Raw genomic sequence first — 16,342 nt, forward strand, 5'->3', positions numbered from 1 at the left:
TGCCATCTTGATCCTATCTATGGCTACTGTTACCAAGCAGCCTAAACCTACTCACCAATGCTGACTGTTGACTGTTTTGTTATAGGCCCCGGGCAGTCAGGGCAAATAGCAGGAAACCATTTATACGATGGCAAATTAGAAGGCTGAGACAAGTATCTGGGCTGTGCAAGACTCCTGGAAAATCTGCAGGTGGGTTTATGTATTTACATATGTATGTATGTGTTTTATGTTTGCTGGTCCTGGGGCTTGAACCACAGCACCACTTACTGCTTTTTCTGAGTAGTTTACTAGAGATGAGTCACATGGACTTTTCTACCCAGCCTGGCTTCGAACCACGATCCTCAGATCTCAGCATCCGAAATAGCTAGAATTTTAGGCACTGAGCCACTGGCACCCAGATACATTTATTTAATTTATTTCTGTGCTGTTCCTGGGGCTTGAAGTCAGGGCCAGGGCACTGTCCCTGAGCTTTTTTGCTCAAGACTAGTGTTTTGCCACCTGAGCCACAGCTCCAGATCTGGCTCTTTGCTGGTTAATTGGAGATGAGTCTCATTAGCTCAGACTTTCCTGCCTGTGCTGGTTTTGAACTGCAATCCTCAAATCTCAGTCTCAGAGTAACTAGGATTATAGGTGACAGCCACCAATGCCTGGTGGATCTTTTGTTTTCTAGAGTTTGGAAGAAAACCAAAGGCCCATGATCCAGCAAATAATCATTTGTAAAGTAATGGTGTGAGCCAAACATTTGGTGTCTGTAGCCTAGCTATGAGAAGTCAAAGTATCTGTGGGGGCCCAGGCACCAGTTACACCAGGTGGTCAGGGTTGGCAGTGACTAACAAACCTGTTCTCCATCTGCCCTTCCATGAACCTTTCACAAGCCAAGAATCTGCAAGGAGCTCAGGCAGAGAGTCCATGAGTGCTGACAGACCATGTCACATAAAAGGCCCTCCCCAGTGCACACCTGGGGTTGTCTCTTACATAACAGCATCCCTGCCATCCAATCCTTGTTACTTTTTGTTTTTGTGTGCCAGTAATGGGGCTTGAACTTCAGGTCTGGGCACTATATCTCTGAGCTCTTTTGCTCAAGACTAGTGCTCTACCACTTGAGCCACAGCTCAAGCTTTTATTGTTCTGTGGTTAAATGGAGGTAAGAGGATCTTGGATTTGTCTGCCTAGACTAGATTTGGATGAAGATCCTCAGATCTCAGCCTCCTGAATAGCTAGGATTACAAAGCATACACCAAGCACTGTTTTTCCTCACCTATACCCATTTCCTTTCAACCCTCTCTTGATGCCTAGCAACAACTGGCATATTCCGTCTCTAGTAAGGCCTTGATTAACTGTTTGTGTGTGCTGATCCGAGGCTTGAACTCAGAGCCAGAACAATGTCCCTGAGCTTTTGTGCTCAAGGCTAGTACTCTACCACTTGTGCTACAGCTTCTGGATTTTTGCTGGCCTGCCTGGGCTGGCTTTGTGCTGTGATCCTCAGATCTCGGCCTCCTAAATGGCTGGGATTATAGGCATGAGCCACCATCACCTGACATAATGATCTACTTTTAGTGTTGGGATTGAGCCCAGCAAGGACTTCCCAAATGTTAAGTTCACGTTCTATCTCTAAACTACATCCCCTGCTAAGTCCTTGCTTTTAATAGAATCCTTTTGAGCTGGGAATGTGATAGTGGTAGAGTGCTTGCCTAGCACACATGAAGCCCTGGGTTCGATTCCTCAGTACCACATACATAGAAAAAGATGGAAGTGGCGCAGAGGCTCAAGTGATAGAGTGGTAACCTTGAGCACAGAGAGGCTCATGGACAGCGCCCAACACTTGGGTTCAAGCCTCAGGACTCGCAAAAAAAAAAAAAAGAAAGAAAATCCTCGGCTGGGAAGGTGGTCCAGTGGTAGAGGGCTTGCCTTGCATGCCTGAGGCCCTGGGTTCGATTCCTCAGCACCACATAAGCAAAAAGAAAAAAGCCGGAAGTGGCGCTGTGGCTCAAGTGGTAGAGTGCTAGCCTTGAGCTGAAGAGCTGAGGGACAGCGCCCAGGCCCAGAGTTCAGACCCCACGACCGGACCCCCCCCCCAAAAAAAAAATCCTTTGTATGCACTGTGTGTGTGTGTGTGTAATGTATGTATGTATGTAATGTATGTATGTATGCAAATGTCCCAGTGAAAAGTCCCCTGTACAACTAACGTATGTTAAAATGAAACGTTCCTTCCATCTCACGACTAGAAGGGACGGAGCATAAAGTTGGGCCGGAAGCTTAGGCCCCAAAGAAGAATCCTCAGCCCAGAGCAGGTGGCTAAAGCCTGAGAAAGCCAGGCTCAGTGCTGAGGGCAGGGGCTGGCAGGCGCGGGCTCGTCACGGCGCGGGCATCGCTTCCCGTCGGCCTGGCCCCGCGCTCCGCACTGCAGCCGCGTGCGAGGGCCGCAGAAGCCCGCAGCAGTGCGGCCTTTGGGGATGTTAACTGCTCACCTCCGGAATACGACCCGCGTTTCAAACTCCAGTGCACAGAAAAGAGAATTGGCTTCAGCGGACTCTACTCACCCCGGGGGACCCCAGGAGCCTGTGCGGGGTGGAAGCGCGGGCCGGGGCGGCCGGGCTCTCACGGAGGCGCGGTCCCGCAGGCCGGCGGCAGCCATAGGACCGAGTGGATGTCCATCAGTTGACAACCACTCACGTTATCCCGTCGCTAGGGGCGTTGCCAGCGAAGGGTCAAGGGGAGGGGCTCACTTCCGGGAGGAGAGCGACTAGTAACCCGGAAGCTCTCGACAGTGCGGCGCTGTTTAAAGATGGCGGCGGAGGAACCTCAGCAGCAGAAGCAGGAGCCGCTGGGCAGCGACTCCGAAGGTACAAACCGAGGGCCCGGGCTTACGGGGTTGAGGCCCGGACGACTGTTCCCGAGGAGGTTGAGGAGGCAGAGCGGAGACGGCGGGCCGGGAATGGCGCGCGTGGACTGCCCCGTCCTCCTCTGCCGTCGTCTCCCCTCCCCCTCACAATGGAAAGAGACGCCGCCGCCGCCGCCGCGACCCCCGGGCGGGCGAGCCCGCCGCTGCTCCCCGGCGCGCGCCGGGGCGGGGCCTAGGCCGCCCCGCCTTCCGCTCGGCCCCTCGGCGCCGGAGCCAGGGCGGGAGCCTGGATCGGGCCGCCCGGCTCCTCGTAGTCCTGACGCGGCCTAGGCCCGGTCGAGCCTCCCGCCTTTTGCGGAGCAGCCGGCGCCCGCAGGCTGACGCGGGGCCGCGGAGCACCAAAGGCCGAGCGCGCTGCCCGCTGTCGCTGGCGGCCCCGGGCTCTCAGGGGCTGCCGCCCTGCCCGTTCTTACGGCCTTGCAGCCTCTTTCCAGCCGGCTTAGCCTTTGTTTTCTTAGCCCCTTTTTCAAACGAGGAGACTTCCAAAAGCCCGTCATTCACTCACTCTGCTCTTCCACCCAGGAGTTGGGGCCCGACTGAGTACAGACAGTCCCTAATGGAAAGCCTGAGTCCAGGCCCAGATGAGAACCGGGGATGGTCAGATCCAAAAGGATTGACCTGAGAAGCCATTGAGCATACACTGTCACCCCACAAGAAGAGACTTGTTCATGTCCCAGGGACTGGATAGCAGGTGCCCTGCTCTTTCACAGTGGGCCCGCTCAATCGTGGGCGACTCTAGAGTACTCAGGTACCACCTGCTGTCTTGAGTCTCGTGATATTTCAGTGTCTGGAGGGACACTCCCATTTTACACGGGAGGCAAGGGGGTTCGCTTTGAGGTGGCAGAAGTGTGGGAAGAGTTCAGGCTGCAAGCAGACAAATCGGGGTTTGTCCGCAACTCTTTACTGCATATGACCTTGGGCAGATTACTCCTTGGGTTTGTTACTTATAAAATGGACACATTTGTTAATAGCTTGGACTGCCGGAGGAGGAAGGGTGTGACCCAGTAAAGAGCAGGCTAACAATACTGCCATCCAGCTCAGGACTCCACCTCCTCAGCTTATTTTCCTCTGGGGACTCCGGGATGAGCATTATCAGGCTGCTTGGAAGTGGGATGGAAGAGTAAGGCGTTAAGAGCTGGAAGAGCATTTTTAATTAAATTTTTTTTTTCTTTGTGCTGGTACTGGGTTTTGTCAGCTTGTTTTGCTCAAGGCAGTGCTCTACCACTTGAGCCGGAACCCCACTTGCAGCTTTTTGGTGGTTAATAAGAGTCTCAGACTTTCATGCCCGGGATGGCTTTGAACTTCGATCCTTAGATCTTAGCCTCCTGATTACAAGGGTGAACCACCAGCACCCCACTTAAAAAAATTTTTTTTTGGTTGTGGGGCTTGAAATTGGCTTGGGTGCTGTTCCTGAGCTCTTCAGCTCAAGGCTAGTGTTCTACCACTTGAGCCACAGCATCACTTCTGGTTTTCTGGTGGTTTATTGAAAATAAGAGTCTCACAGGCTTTCCTGCCCAGGCTGGCTTTGAACTGTGATCCTCAGAGCTCAGCTTCCTGAGTAGCTAGAATTACAGGCGTGAGCCACTGGTGTCTGGCTCCCACTTACTATTTTTTGTCAACCAAGGGGCTTGAACTCAGGGCCTGGGCTCTGTCCCAGAGCTTTTTCACTCAATGCTAGTGATCTGCCACTTTGAGCCACAGCTCCACTTCTGGTTTTCTGGTGGTAAATTGGAGATAAGAGTCTCACAGACTTTCCTGCCCTAACTAGCTTTGAACTGCAGTTATTAGATCTCAGCCTCCTGAGCAGATAGGATTACAGGTGTGAACCATCAGCATCCTGGCTCCTACTTAGTTATTTTTATTTTTATTTATTTTTTTAAATTTTTGGGTCCGGTCATGGAGCTGGAACTCTGGGCCTGGGCGCTGTCCCTCAGCTCTTCAGCTCGAGGCTAGCGCTCTACCACTAGAGCCACAGCGCCATTTCCGGCTCTTTTTTCTTTTTGCTTATGTGGTGCTGAGGAATCGAACCCAGGGCCTCAGGCATGCAAGGCAAGCACTCTACCACTGAGCCACCTTCCCAGCCCAGTTATTTTTTTTATTTTGCTAGTTTTGGGGCTTGAACTTGGCCTGGACGCTGTCTCTGAGCTCTTCAGCTCAAGGCTAGTGCTAGTGAGCCTTGGCACCACTTCTAGTTTTTGAGTGGTTAATTGGAAATGAGTCTCATGGGACTTTCCTGCCTGAGCAGCTTTGAACCGTGATCCTCAGATCTCAGCCTCCTGAGTAGCTAAGATTACAGGCATGAGCCACCGGTGCCCAGCTTAAATTTTTTAATTTTTATTTTTTTTGATGCTGGTCCTAGGTCTTGTACTCAGGAACTAGGCACTGTCCCTGAGCTCTTTTGCTCAAGGTTAGCACTCTACTACTTTGAACCATAGTGCCACTACCAGTTTTCTGGTGATTAATGGGTGATAAGGGTCTCACAGACTTTCTTGTTTGGGCTGGCTTTAAACTAAATCCTCAGATCTCTGTCTCCTGCGTAGCTAGGATTACAGGCATGAGCCACCAGTGCCTGGCTTGTTACTGAGCTGCTTTTGTGCGATGCTAGTGCTCTACCACTTGAACCACAGCTCCATGTCTGGTTTTTTGGGAGTTTATTGGAGATAAGAATCTTATGGATAGTGCTCAGGCCCTGTGTTCAAGCCCCACAACTAGCAAAAAAAAAAAAAAAGAGAGAGAGAATCTCACAGACTTTCCTACCTGGGCTGGCTTTGAACCTCAATCCTCAGATCCTAGCCTCCCAAGATGCTAAGATTGTAGGCCTGCACCACTGGTGCCAACTTTTTTTTTTTTTTTGGCCAGTTGTGTGGTCAGAACTCTGGGCCTGGGCGTTGTCCCTGAGCTCTTCAGCTCAAGGCTGGCACTCTACCAGCTGAGCCACCGCGCCACTTCTGGTTTTCTGGTGTTAATTGGAAATGAGTCTCACAGATGTTCTTGCCCAGGCTGGCAGCCTCCTGAGTAGCTAGGATTACAGGTGTGAGCCACTGGTGCCCAGCCTTACCTCCTTATTTTAAAGTGAGGAAATGAAAGGCCAGGAGGGGAGAAACTTTGCTCAGAGTACCCAGTAGGGTCGAGCAAGGTGTAAGACACATGCTTCCAGATTTCAAACCTGCTGGCCTGCTCCCGGGGTGCTCAATTCATTGTTGGCAGGGGAGATGGCCAAGCCAGTAACCCTTGGCACTTTTCTCCCTTTTCTAGGTGTTAACTGTCTGGCCTATGATGAAGCCATTATGGCTCAGCAGGACCGAATTCAGCAAGAGGTGAGGGACTGGAAGGGAGTGGGGCTTAGCCAGGGATGCCTGGTGGGCTGCACTGTCTGGGCCTGAGGCTTAGTCTGTCTCTACTTTGGAAGCCCGTCCTCTCCAGCGTATGCTAGGCACTGGATGCCTTGGTGGGAAGTCACTGTGCCACTGGGTAACTAGCTCAGCAACCCTTTTGTAGGTGTTCTGGCTGGTAGGCCTGGGTCACTGTGGCTCTCTGCCAGATCATGATGGATTCCTGCCTCCTCCAGATCGCTGTGCAGAACCCTCTGGTGTCAGAGCGGCTGGAGCTCTCGGTCCTGTACAAGGAGTATGCCGAGGATGACAACATCTATCAACAGAAGATCAAGGTGGGGCCTGGTTGGAGGAGGTGGCAGGCACCTGCTAGGATCTGGGGGCTACAGTACTCATAGTTCTTCTTTTTATTCTTTTCTGCTTTTTTGGTCAGTTATGGGGCTTGAACTCTGGGCCTGGGCACTGTCCCTCAGCTCTTCAGCTCAAGGCTAGCACTCTACTACTTGAGCCACAGCACCACTTCCAGTTTTCTGCTGGTTTATTGGAGACAAGAGTCTCATGGACTTTTCTGCCCGGGCTGGCTTTGAACGGAGATCCTCAGATCTCAGCCTCCTGAGTAGCTAGGATTACAGGGGTAAGCCACCGGTGCCCGGCTCGTAGTTCTTAAAATGTGTAGGACCTGGGCTCTCACCTGGATTCAAATCAGACTGCTTTCTACTCAGTAGCTGGCTGTGTCCCCTATGGGCCCTTCGAGCCATGGCACGCTCTTCTGTAAAGTAGGGGCAGGGAAAGCATTTGTCTGTGGAGTGCGTCTGATTTTGAGGGAGTTAGAGCTCAGATGCAGCCACCCTCTCAGTGCCTAGTAAGGAGCTCACTTGGCTGGCTCCTCTTGGGTGGAGTAGTAGGAGTGCACGGAGTGGCTTCCTGGCCTGCGTGGAGGGCAGGCAGAGGCAGGGGGAGAAAGAAGCTAGGCCATAGGCCTCTGCCAGGTTCTGCTTCACCACCTTCCTCCTGGAGCCACGGGGGGGAGGTCGGTTCAAGTGTGATCCAATAGGCACAGCACAGGGTGCAGTGAACATCACTCTACTCTTCCAGCCCCGAAGTTCAGAGTGCTTAGATCCTTGCACTTAGACAAGTAGCCTTGGGTGGCCAGGCAGGTAACTGAGTGAAGTTGGCCAGGAGGCAACTAGGGAGGGCACCACAGCTCAGAAGCAGCCACACATGGGAGGGAGTGCCCATGCTGCCTTTCCCTTGTCGCCAGAGAAGCCAAAACTCAGGAAATGTTACTTTAGCCATTGGCAGCTAGTTCAAGTTTACAGTGTTGTGTAGGGATGAGGGTGTTGAGAGCCCAGTGGTGGTGTGTGCATCTCTAGCACTCTCCACAGCCTGGGCAAAGCTGAAGGTGCGGCTGTGTGGGGTCTTAACTGCTCACATTCCCTGCTCAGGGTGTTTTGGGGGGTTCCCCAAAGGGTCTGTGGGAGATGTAAGGCACTAGCTTTGGAGCCCACAGAGCAGTTCAGGTACTAGCCTCTGCACTCATCTGGGCAGTGGGCACTGAGGGAGCCTCAGCTGTTTGCTTCTCTCTCCAGTGAGAGGAGTCTCCTGCCTCAGGGAGTGGCCTGGCTAGCAGAGTGCTGCTCCATTTCCACCACTACCCTGCTAAGACTCACAAGGAGAGGCTTGAGTCTTTATTTTTTGGTCAGTCATGGGGCTTGAACTCAGGACCTGGGCGCTCACTGTCCCTGAGCTATTTTGCTCAAGGCTAGCACTACCACTTTGAGGCACAGCTCTGCTTCCAGTTTTTCTATTGGTTAACTGGAGGTAAGCGTGTCATGGACTTTTCCTGCCGGGCTCGCTTTGAATGCATTCCTCAGATCTGAGCCTTCTGAGTGGCTAGGATTACAGGTGTGAGCCACCAGTAGGTCCTCAGTTCTTCCTGTTAAGCCATTTAGCAAGTGGTGGGATGTCTGGAGCAGGGTGTCTGCCCAATTCCTTGGGCAGTCCACCCATTCGATGTGCCCAGCCCACCTCTGACAGAGGGCAGTGACCCGTACAGACTGGCTGCTGTGCAGAGTGGGCCTCTGGAGAGTGGTAGAATGCAGCAGGAGTGCGCACAGTGCCCGGCAGCGAGGGTTGTTGCAGACACGCCATGGCACACAGGACCCCACCACCCCCACCCTCCCCACCCCCTGCCCGCCCGCGCGGTGCTTCCTGGATGCTGGATTGAGGACTAAGCCACCTGAAGTCCACAACGGTGGGAACCACAACGTTTGTGTGGTTATGCAGGCCTGTAACACCAGCTTGAAGGAAGCAGAGGCAGGAAGGTTGTGAGTTCAAGGCCAGCCTGAGCTATATGGGAAGACCCTGTCCCCTTACTCTCTCTTCCCCCCAAAAAAAGTTTGCTTGCCAGTGCTGTAGCAAGAGATAAGGAAAAGCATCTTGGGGACAGGAAAGGTTGCAATTTCAAATGCGGTAGTGGGGGAGGCCTGCCTGAGGAGGTGGCATTGAAGTTCTGAACCGAAGATGGGAGGCGCGGGAGGGAGCGGCCAACAGGGCTGTGAGTGCAGGAGGGGAGAGGCCCGTGGGGGGGGGGTGCAGGGGACTGGCTCGGAGATGTGTGGAGTGTGCACATGTGGGCAGAGGCAGGGCTGAGGGAGATGAGTGTCACATGCCACTTGTAGCATGGAGATGGCCGAGTGGAGGCAGAGGGCAAACAGGCGGGGAGTGGAGTGGGCAGGATTGGTACGGAGGAGTTGGCCTAAGTAGTGACAAGTGTGGGTGCTGGATGTGCAGGAGGAGGAGCCAGAGGGATCTGCTGTCTGGCAGGTGTGGGTTAGCGTGGCTTGGGGTGAGGGGGGCAGGTGGCTGCTATGGGGCTGTGGGATGGTGGAGAGCAGAGCAAGGGCGGAGGTCAGGGTGAGGACTGACTAAGCCTTAGCCCTCTGGTGCTTAAGGTAGCTGCCGGCCTGGGCCTGGGCAGGCTGTGCAGTGCAGTGCGGCGTGGTGCGGGCACTCTGCACACCCACTCAGTAGGTGGACAGCTGGCTGCAGGCAGGTGGCATATCCATCTTGAAGGCAGAGAGTGGGGTACCCCGTAGTTGGGGCGTGGTATGACATCAGAGCTGCTGAAAGGCCGACCTGGGGAGGACATGTGTGACCTTGACTGGGGCAGAAGCCTCCCAGAGGAGTTGTGACCTGGCTGGTGCTTATGTGGTGCCCAGTGTGAGGCAGCAGGGAGAGCAGAGGTGCTTCAGAATGGCAGAGCCACTGCCGTGGTGGGCCAGCTTAATTAAGCAGCAGGGACCGAAGGACCGGCAGGAGAGGTGTGCAGATTCAAGGTTATTGTCTGAGGGAGGGGCTTGCGGGGAGGTGCCCTGCAGTCTGGCAGTGCCAACAGCCCGAGTGAGGAGGTGCAGGAGATAGAAATCCCACTTGGGTAGGGAGGAAAGTGGAAGAGTGGAATGGAGAGGTAGCAGCAGGTGGCTTCAGGGGGGCTGGAAGTAGGAGCTGCTTGGCCTCAGAGGTCTGGGGAAAAGGGTGTGGCTGTGCAGACCTCTGCGGAGCAGGGGTGGAGCCTGCACCCCTGCTCTGACTTGCATGGGTGGAAGGACTCAAAAAACTGAGTTGTTCAAGGGCAAATCATGCAGCCAGTAGTGTGGCGGGGCTGCTTGTGGCTGGTGCTGCACACAGCTAGTGCATATAGAAGTGCACTGCTTCCGGGGCTACTGTCAGGAGACTCAGTTTCAAGGGGTACCCCTCTATCACATCTAGCAGCCTGGAGGTGTGGCCTTTGTCAGGGTGATTTCTGGGCCAGGCCTGCTTCCTGCTCTGGTTGCTCTTGATGGGTTGTTGGGGTGCCCCTCTGCAGGACCTCCATAAAAAGTACTCGTACATCCGGAAGACCAGGCCTGATGGGAACTGCTTCTACAGGGCGTTTGGCTTCTCCCACTTGGAGGCACTGCTAGATGACAGCAAGGAGCTGCAGCGGTGAGGAGGGAGGGCTCCCACCCCTGCCTTCACCAGCCAGAGGCTGGACTTCCACTTGACTTGGGGGTGGCTTTGAGGTGGGACAGTGCTGGCTGTGAGCCTCCTTTCCCCTCCCTCCACAGGTTCAAGGCTGTGTCTGCCAAGAGCAAAGAGGACCTGGTGTCCCAGGGCTTCACTGAGTTCACAATCGAGGACTTCCACAACACGGTGAGCCCCAGCTCCTGCCTCCCGCTGGCCCGGGGGAGGCCGGGCCCCTGGTGGGGTTGAGCCCTCCGGCTCCCTCATTTTGCCTTTTGTGCCTCCGTGGGGCAGTTTATGGACCTGATCGAGCAGGTGGAGAAGCAGACCTCAGTAGCTGACCTGCTGGCCTCCTTCAATGACCAGAGCACCTCCGACTACCTTGTGGTCTACCTGCGACTGCTCACCTCCGGCTACCTGCAGCGGGAGAGCAAGTTCTTCGAGCACTTCATCGAGGGCGGGCGGACGGTTAAGGAGTTCTGCCAGCAGGTGCCGCCCTTCCCCTCCTCACCCATTCACTCTTGCCTCAGGGCGGCCAGAGCTGGGGGCAGGTGCATCTGGGTGACAGGGTTTGGGGGTCTGGGAGAGGTGTTGGAAGGGGTCTGACATGCACCTGTGCCGCAGGAGGTGGAGCCCATGTGCAAGGAGAGCGACCACATCCACATCATCGCGCTGGCCCAGGCTCTCAGTGTGTCCATCCAGGTGGAGTACATGGACCGTGGAGAGGGTGGCACCACCAACCCACATGTCTTTCCCGAAGGCTCGGAGCCCAAGGTCTACCTTCTCTACCGGCCGGGACACTACGACATCCTCTACAAATAGGGCTGGCCTGCCGCCACCCTGCCTGCCTCCCCTCTGCCAGGCGCTAGACATGTACAGAGGTTTTTTGTTTTTTTTTTCCTTTTTTTTGTGGTTGTAAATGGTCATATTTCACTTCCTCCCTCTTCCTGTCACAACCTTCCATGTTTTATTAAAGGGGATGCTGGTGGTGAGTCACGTGTGTGTCCCTGCTCTGCTCTCCCCCTCCCCCCTCCTTTTATTGGCTGCTGTGTGTCTGGCTGCCCCCTCCCCCGGGTGGATCCTTCTGCCTTCCTTCAGGCCTCCCAGCTTCTCCACCTGGAGCAGTTTTAGGTTAGGCCTTAGGGGACCCTTTCTGGTTCCTTGGAGTCGTTCTTGCTTGCTTTGTAGACCTCCTCCCTTCCCTCAATAGCTGGCCCTGGGGCTGCCATAGGAATCCAAGTTCCTTGGGGATTTTCCGACGCGCCCATCTCCCCCCCCTCCCCCCTTATTGCCACTCCTAGGCTGCTTGCACCCTGCTCGTCCAGAGGCCTGGACCCCAGCCTCGGCCCTCCACTGAGGATTTGCATTGGGAGTCCAGGGAGAAGAGGGCCTCCGCGATGGGTGTGCTCAGGGCAGGTGGGGGAGCTAGGCACCCTCACTGGGTGGGGCTGGCCTGGTGTGGGAGGGGCTCCTCCTCCTTCCCCCCCTCCCCCTGCATCCCGGCCTGTTCCTGCTCTGCACCTCCCTTTGCTTGGGTTCCAGTGTCTGCATTGCCTGCCTTTTTGCCTTTGCCTTTTCTCCCTTCTCACCCCAGCAGCTGCCGGCTCTTACCCCCAGGCTGTGAGCTCCTTGGGGCAGGCCCTCAATAAATACCAAGTGCTGCCACCCTGCCGTGTGGCCTGTGCCTTCACCCGCCTGGCTCAGCCAAGCCAGGCCCATCCCCTGGCCCGGCCCACCTTGGGGGTCCCCCCTTAGCCCCAGCACTCCGAGGATGGGGCTGCAACGGTTCTTTATTAGCAGGCTCCGCTGGGCAGGGCTGGGCCGGGCGCGCAGAAGGTAAGCACGGAGAGGGTGGTCAGCTGCGAAAATGGCTGACTCCGGACACCTCAGAGCTGGGAGCAAGGCCCGTCAGGCCCAGGCGAGTCTGAGGGTAGAACAGAGGGGTCAAAGGGAGCCCAGGCTGTGGAGGCCCCCCAGGGCCCCTCCCTGGCTCCCCACCTCCTGCACTGGGGGACGGGAGGGCAGAGCAGCGTTAGAGGACCAGGTTAGTGTCGGGTGGCACCGGGCCAGGCCCTGCTTACCAGTCCTGGTCTGGTGGCTGCAGGAGCCTCAGGCTGGAAGGCAGAGGACAGTGAGAGCCGCCCGCCCGAGGGGGGAGGGGGAGGGGGCGGGGCACCTACCCGCCGGGAAGTAGTGCGGCAGCCGCTGCCGGTAGATGCGCTCGTCCTTGTCGAGGAACACGCAGATGACCAGCCGCTCCACCTGCACCAGGGCAGCTCAGCTGGGCCCGAGTCCCCCCCACCGCCTGCCCCTTCTCTGGAGGGTGAGCCCAAGAGGCCCCCCGGGCCTGTGCTCCCTCCCCCGCCGCTCCGCCGGGCGCCGGGTCCCACCTTGTCCTTGTGCTGCTCCAGCCACGCCCGCAGCGTGGTCAGCACCACCTCCGCGGCCGCCTCATTGGGGTACCCTGGGGGCGAGGAGGGCGCGTGAGCCCCGGGCTGGACTCTCCAGCTCCCGCCACTTCCCCGCCTCGGGGGTTCCCACTGCCCACCCGGGTCCCTCCGCATTTCCAGACCCCACTTACCAAACACCCCAGTGGAGATGCACGGGAACGCCTGGGGCGGGGGAGAGGGGGCGGGGCGGGGCGTGGTCAGGGCCCGCCGCGCCTCCCCGCCCTGCGCCCCGCCCCCTGCGCCCGCCCCGCCCCCTGCGCCCCGCCCCCGCCCCTGCGCCACGCCCCTCACCGCCGAGCGCAGCCGGTGCTCCAGCAGCAGGTCCAGGCTGTTCAGGTAGCAGCTGCGGAGCTCGGCCGCCTGGCTGTCGCTGGGCTCTCCGTGGACGATGGGACCCACCGTGTGGATGACGTCTGCGGGGACCACGGGTCAGGACGGCAGGGGCTCCGCGCCCCTTGGCTCCTTGGTTTTCGCCCGCCGTCCTGGCCGGGGATTGGGCAGAAGGCCGCCTTCTCCCCAGGAGGACACGCGGGAGGGGAGGGGCGGAGGCGCGGTCCGCCGGTGCCCGCCCGGCCGCCGGGATGGGTGGGGCCCGAAGCGACCCCGACAGCGGCAGCCTCCCCGCTTGCCTCCGGCCTCCGAGTTCCCCAGCCCCTCCGCATTGCCTCGGGTGCTCGGGAACGGCCGCTCGGATTGGGAGCCGGAGCCCGCGCCCGCGCCCGCGCCCGCGCGGCCGGACTCACACTTGGCCGGCAGCCGGTAGCCGCAGGTGATCTTGGCCTGGCCGGTCTCGCAGCTCTGCAGGGTCCGGCACTCGTCGGTGAGCAGGGGTCCGGCGGCCCGGTGAATGCAGCCGTCCACTGCGGGGGACGGAGGAGTGAGCCGGAGGCTCCCCGGGTCCGGAGGCGTCAGGCCCGCGGCTCCGCTTCACCGAGGCCCAGGCCCGCGAGCGAGACACTTCCCAGCCCGGCGGGAAGCGGCGCGGGGCGGCCGGCAGAGGGCGCGCCAGGCCCGCCGCGGCCCGCTCCTCCCGGCGGCTCGCCCGCATCTGCTTCTAATCGCCGCTCCCTCCGGGGCCATTTCACAGATGAGGACACCGAGGCCACCTCGTGGCAATCGACCGATGAGCCGCGCCGAGCCTGGGCCCCGCCTGGCGCGGCGAGGGTGGGGCGCCCGGCGGCGCAGGTGTCCCGGCGCGGGCGGGCGCGCGCGCACCCCGCGGTAACGAGGGCCAGCCGCCTCGTTAGCTCGCGCATCCGCTTAATTGCCGCCAGGCCGGGGCTCGTGGATCCCAGGGCGGCACCAGGCCCCGGCGAACCACCCTGGGGACCCCAGCCCAGATAAACAACTTGAGGAGACTGCCGCCGCCAAACGGGCCGAGGGCAGATCCTGTTTTCCTGAATGTCAAGACCTTTCCCCCCTTGCGTGCCAGACGTCTCACCTGCAAAACGGGGACAGGGGCATGACCACCTCGGAAGGCTGATGGCGCCCGCGTGTGTGCCAGGCCTTCCTGCCCTCGCGGCTAGCTTAAGGAAGGACCTACAGCTGGGCTCCAGACTCACGCCTGTAATCCTGAATGGGAGGCTGAGATCTCAGCATGGAGGTTCAAAGCCAGCTGGGGCAGCAAAGTCTGCGAGACTCTTCAATGAACCACCAAAAAGCCCTAGGGCTGTGGCTCAAGTGGTTGAGTGCTAGCCTTGAACAGAAAGAGCTTAAGGCCAGCACCCAGACCCTGAGGTCAAGCCCCACGACCGACTCAAAAAGGAAAGAAAGGAAGAATCCCCATTTTAGAGCAGCACAGCCAAGGCCGTTTCTGCGTCAAAACGGCGACTTGCTGCACAGCTGTTGACATCAGCCAGGCTGGTGTCTATTTTTTTCTGGTACATTCTCTTAGGTCCTGTGGGGCCCAATTAAACCTAGCTTTGTGACTTCACCCAGGAGCCGGCACCAGGTGATTTCCCAGAGAGACCTGGGTGGGGGTAGGCAGATGGAGAGGTTGGCGGAACCCCGGGAGTAGCTCGGGTTGGGGTCCTTGCAGACCCCCCCTCACCCCGCCCCCCCCACACTTCTGAGAGCCAGTGGCTGGCCCAGAATTCACACTCTGACCCCTAGTACATCTGTTCTGAGTGGGGTATCTTTGGTGATCCAGCACAGTGTGCAACAGCAGCTACTCAGGAGGCTGAGATCTGAGGATCACGGTTCAAAGCCAGCCTGGGCAGGAAAGGCAGTGAGACTCTTATCTCCAATAAAACACTAGAAGACTGGAAGTGGCGCTGTGGCTCAAGCAGTAGAGAGCTTGCCTAGAGCTGAAGAGCGCAGGGACAGCGCCCAAGCCCAGAGTTCAAGCCCCACGACCAACAACAACAACAAAAAGAGTCTCATGGGTGTTCCTTGCCCAGACTGGCTTTGAACTGTGATCCTCAGATCTCAGCTTCCTGAGCAGCTAGGATGACAGGCGTGAGCCACCACCAGGGTAGTTTTTAAGACCATGTGTCACTGTGAATTCACCCTGGCCTTGAACTCTCAATCTTCCTGCCTCAGTCTGTCCTTGCCCCCAGTCAGCAGAAAACCTGGGATGGCTCCTGTCATCTGTCTAGCAGGCCTGGAATGCCCCTCTTCAGTGGCCCACAGAAGCTCTGGACTCTGCCAGCCTCCACTTTGAAGTCCTCCCCTGAGCACTAAGTACTGACTCAGTCCCTTAGGAGGGACTGCCGTTCCCTGCTAGCATGAGAAACTGAAGCCTGAAGTCGGTGGCTCACACCTGTAGTCCCAGCTATTCAGGAGGTTGAGATCTGAGGATTGTGGTTTGAGCCCAGCCCAGGCAGGAAAATCTGTGGGACTCATTTCCAGTTAACTACCAAAAAGCCAGGAGTGGAGCTGTGGCTCAAGCAGTCGAGAGCTAGCTTTGAGCACAAAAGCTCAGGGACAGTGTCCAGGCCCTGAATTCAAGCCCTGGTACAAAAAATAAAAACAGGGGCTGGGAAGGTGGCTCAGTGGTAGAGTGCTTGCCTTGCATGCCTGAGGCCCTGGGTTCGATTCCTCAGTACCACATAAGCAAAAAGAAAAAAGCCGGAAGTGGCGCCGTGGCTCAAGTGGTAGAGCACTAGCCTTGAGCTGAAGAGCTGAGGGACAGCGCCCAGGCCCAGAGTTCAGACCCCACGACCGGACCCAAAAAAGCAAACAAACAAAAAAATAAAAACAAAGTAAGGCAAGGAGAGAGAAAGGAACTCGGTCAGAGATGAGTTACTCTGAACTTAGGGTCTCCCTTTCCCCTAAGACCACTAAAGAGCCTTCACCCCCACCTCCACGCCTCTTCATCCAGATCCTTCCGGAAGGTTCTTCTCCACCTGTTGTCTCGGCCCCTCAGCCCCTCCTTACCAGCAGCCTGGCTCCTGTCCGAAGCAGCACAGGGCCTCCCCCCCACACACACACCCCTCCCGTACCCCCAGCTCTCCTGTCACTAGGTGCTTCCCAGCCCCCGGCCCCCCAACTCCCTCTCAAGCCCTCCTGGACTTCTCTAGGCCTCAGCCCTGGCCCCTGAGCAGCCCTGACCCTCTTCTTGATTCTTAGCTACCCCTGCCCCGGTGTGGACAGAGCTCCTCCACATCTCGCTGGGCCACGCTGGCCCCCAAGCCCTTCTCAGCCCAATGTAT

General features: G+C 57.5%; 2 protein-coding genes across 3 annotated transcripts in view; one reads left to right on the forward strand and one right to left on the reverse strand.

The window, feature by feature from the left end:
- The first annotated feature begins 2,736 nt into the window (after positions 1–2,736).
- Positions 2,737–11,231, forward strand: Otub1 (OTU deubiquitinase, ubiquitin aldehyde binding 1). The gene is made up of 7 exons (XM_042675986.1): positions 2,737–2,843; positions 6,158–6,219; positions 6,471–6,569; positions 10,103–10,221; positions 10,344–10,428; positions 10,534–10,728; positions 10,864–11,231. Exons 1-7 carry the CDS (start codon positions 2,786–2,788, stop codon positions 11,059–11,061), a joined length of 816 nt encoding a protein of 271 aa, XP_042531920.1. The 5' UTR covers positions 2,737–2,785; the 3' UTR covers positions 11,062–11,231.
- A 780-nt stretch (positions 11,232–12,011) lies between these two features.
- Macrod1 (mono-ADP ribosylhydrolase 1) overlaps positions 12,012–16,342 on the reverse strand; it is a 140,106-nt gene continuing 135,775 nt past the window's right edge. The window contains exons 5-11 of one of the 2 annotated variants that reach the window (XM_042675984.1): positions 13,433–13,549; positions 12,981–13,102; positions 12,821–12,851; positions 12,630–12,703; positions 12,420–12,501; positions 12,321–12,353; positions 12,012–12,163 (exon numbers count right to left, since the gene is read on the reverse strand). In XM_042675984.1, the coding sequence (XP_042531918.1) occupies positions 12,349–12,353; positions 12,420–12,501; positions 12,630–12,703; positions 12,821–12,851; positions 12,981–13,102; positions 13,433–13,549 (431 nt within the window). In that variant the 3' untranslated portion in view covers positions 12,012–12,163; positions 12,321–12,348. The remainder of the gene's footprint in view (positions 12,164–12,320; positions 12,354–12,419; positions 12,502–12,629; positions 12,704–12,820; positions 12,852–12,980; positions 13,103–13,432; positions 13,550–16,342) is intronic. The other variant, XM_042675983.1, reaches the window with a different exon arrangement.

The sequence above is a fragment of the Dipodomys spectabilis genome, unplaced genomic scaffold (assembly GCF_019054845.1).
Source record: "Dipodomys spectabilis isolate Male_0828 unplaced genomic scaffold, ASM1905484v1 ptg000030l, whole genome shotgun sequence".
NCBI classification, from domain to species: Eukaryota; Metazoa; Chordata; class Mammalia; order Rodentia; family Heteromyidae; genus Dipodomys; species Dipodomys spectabilis.

What these genes read in the sequence shown, in the direction of transcription:
- Otub1 (XM_042675986.1), top strand. Translation starts at nt 2,786, where the DNA reads ATGGCGGCGGAGGAACCTCAGCAGCAGAAGCAGGAGCCGCTGGGCAGC. An exon ending in AGGACCGAATTCAGCAAGAG is followed by an intron (nt 6,220 to 6,470) that starts GTGAGGGACTGG and finishes TGCCTCCTCCAG; the next exon opens with ATCGCTGTGCAGAACCCTCT. An exon ending in TCTATCAACAGAAGATCAAG is followed by an intron (nt 6,570 to 10,102) that starts GTGGGGCCTGGT and finishes GCCCCTCTGCAG; the next exon opens with GACCTCCATAAAAAGTACTC.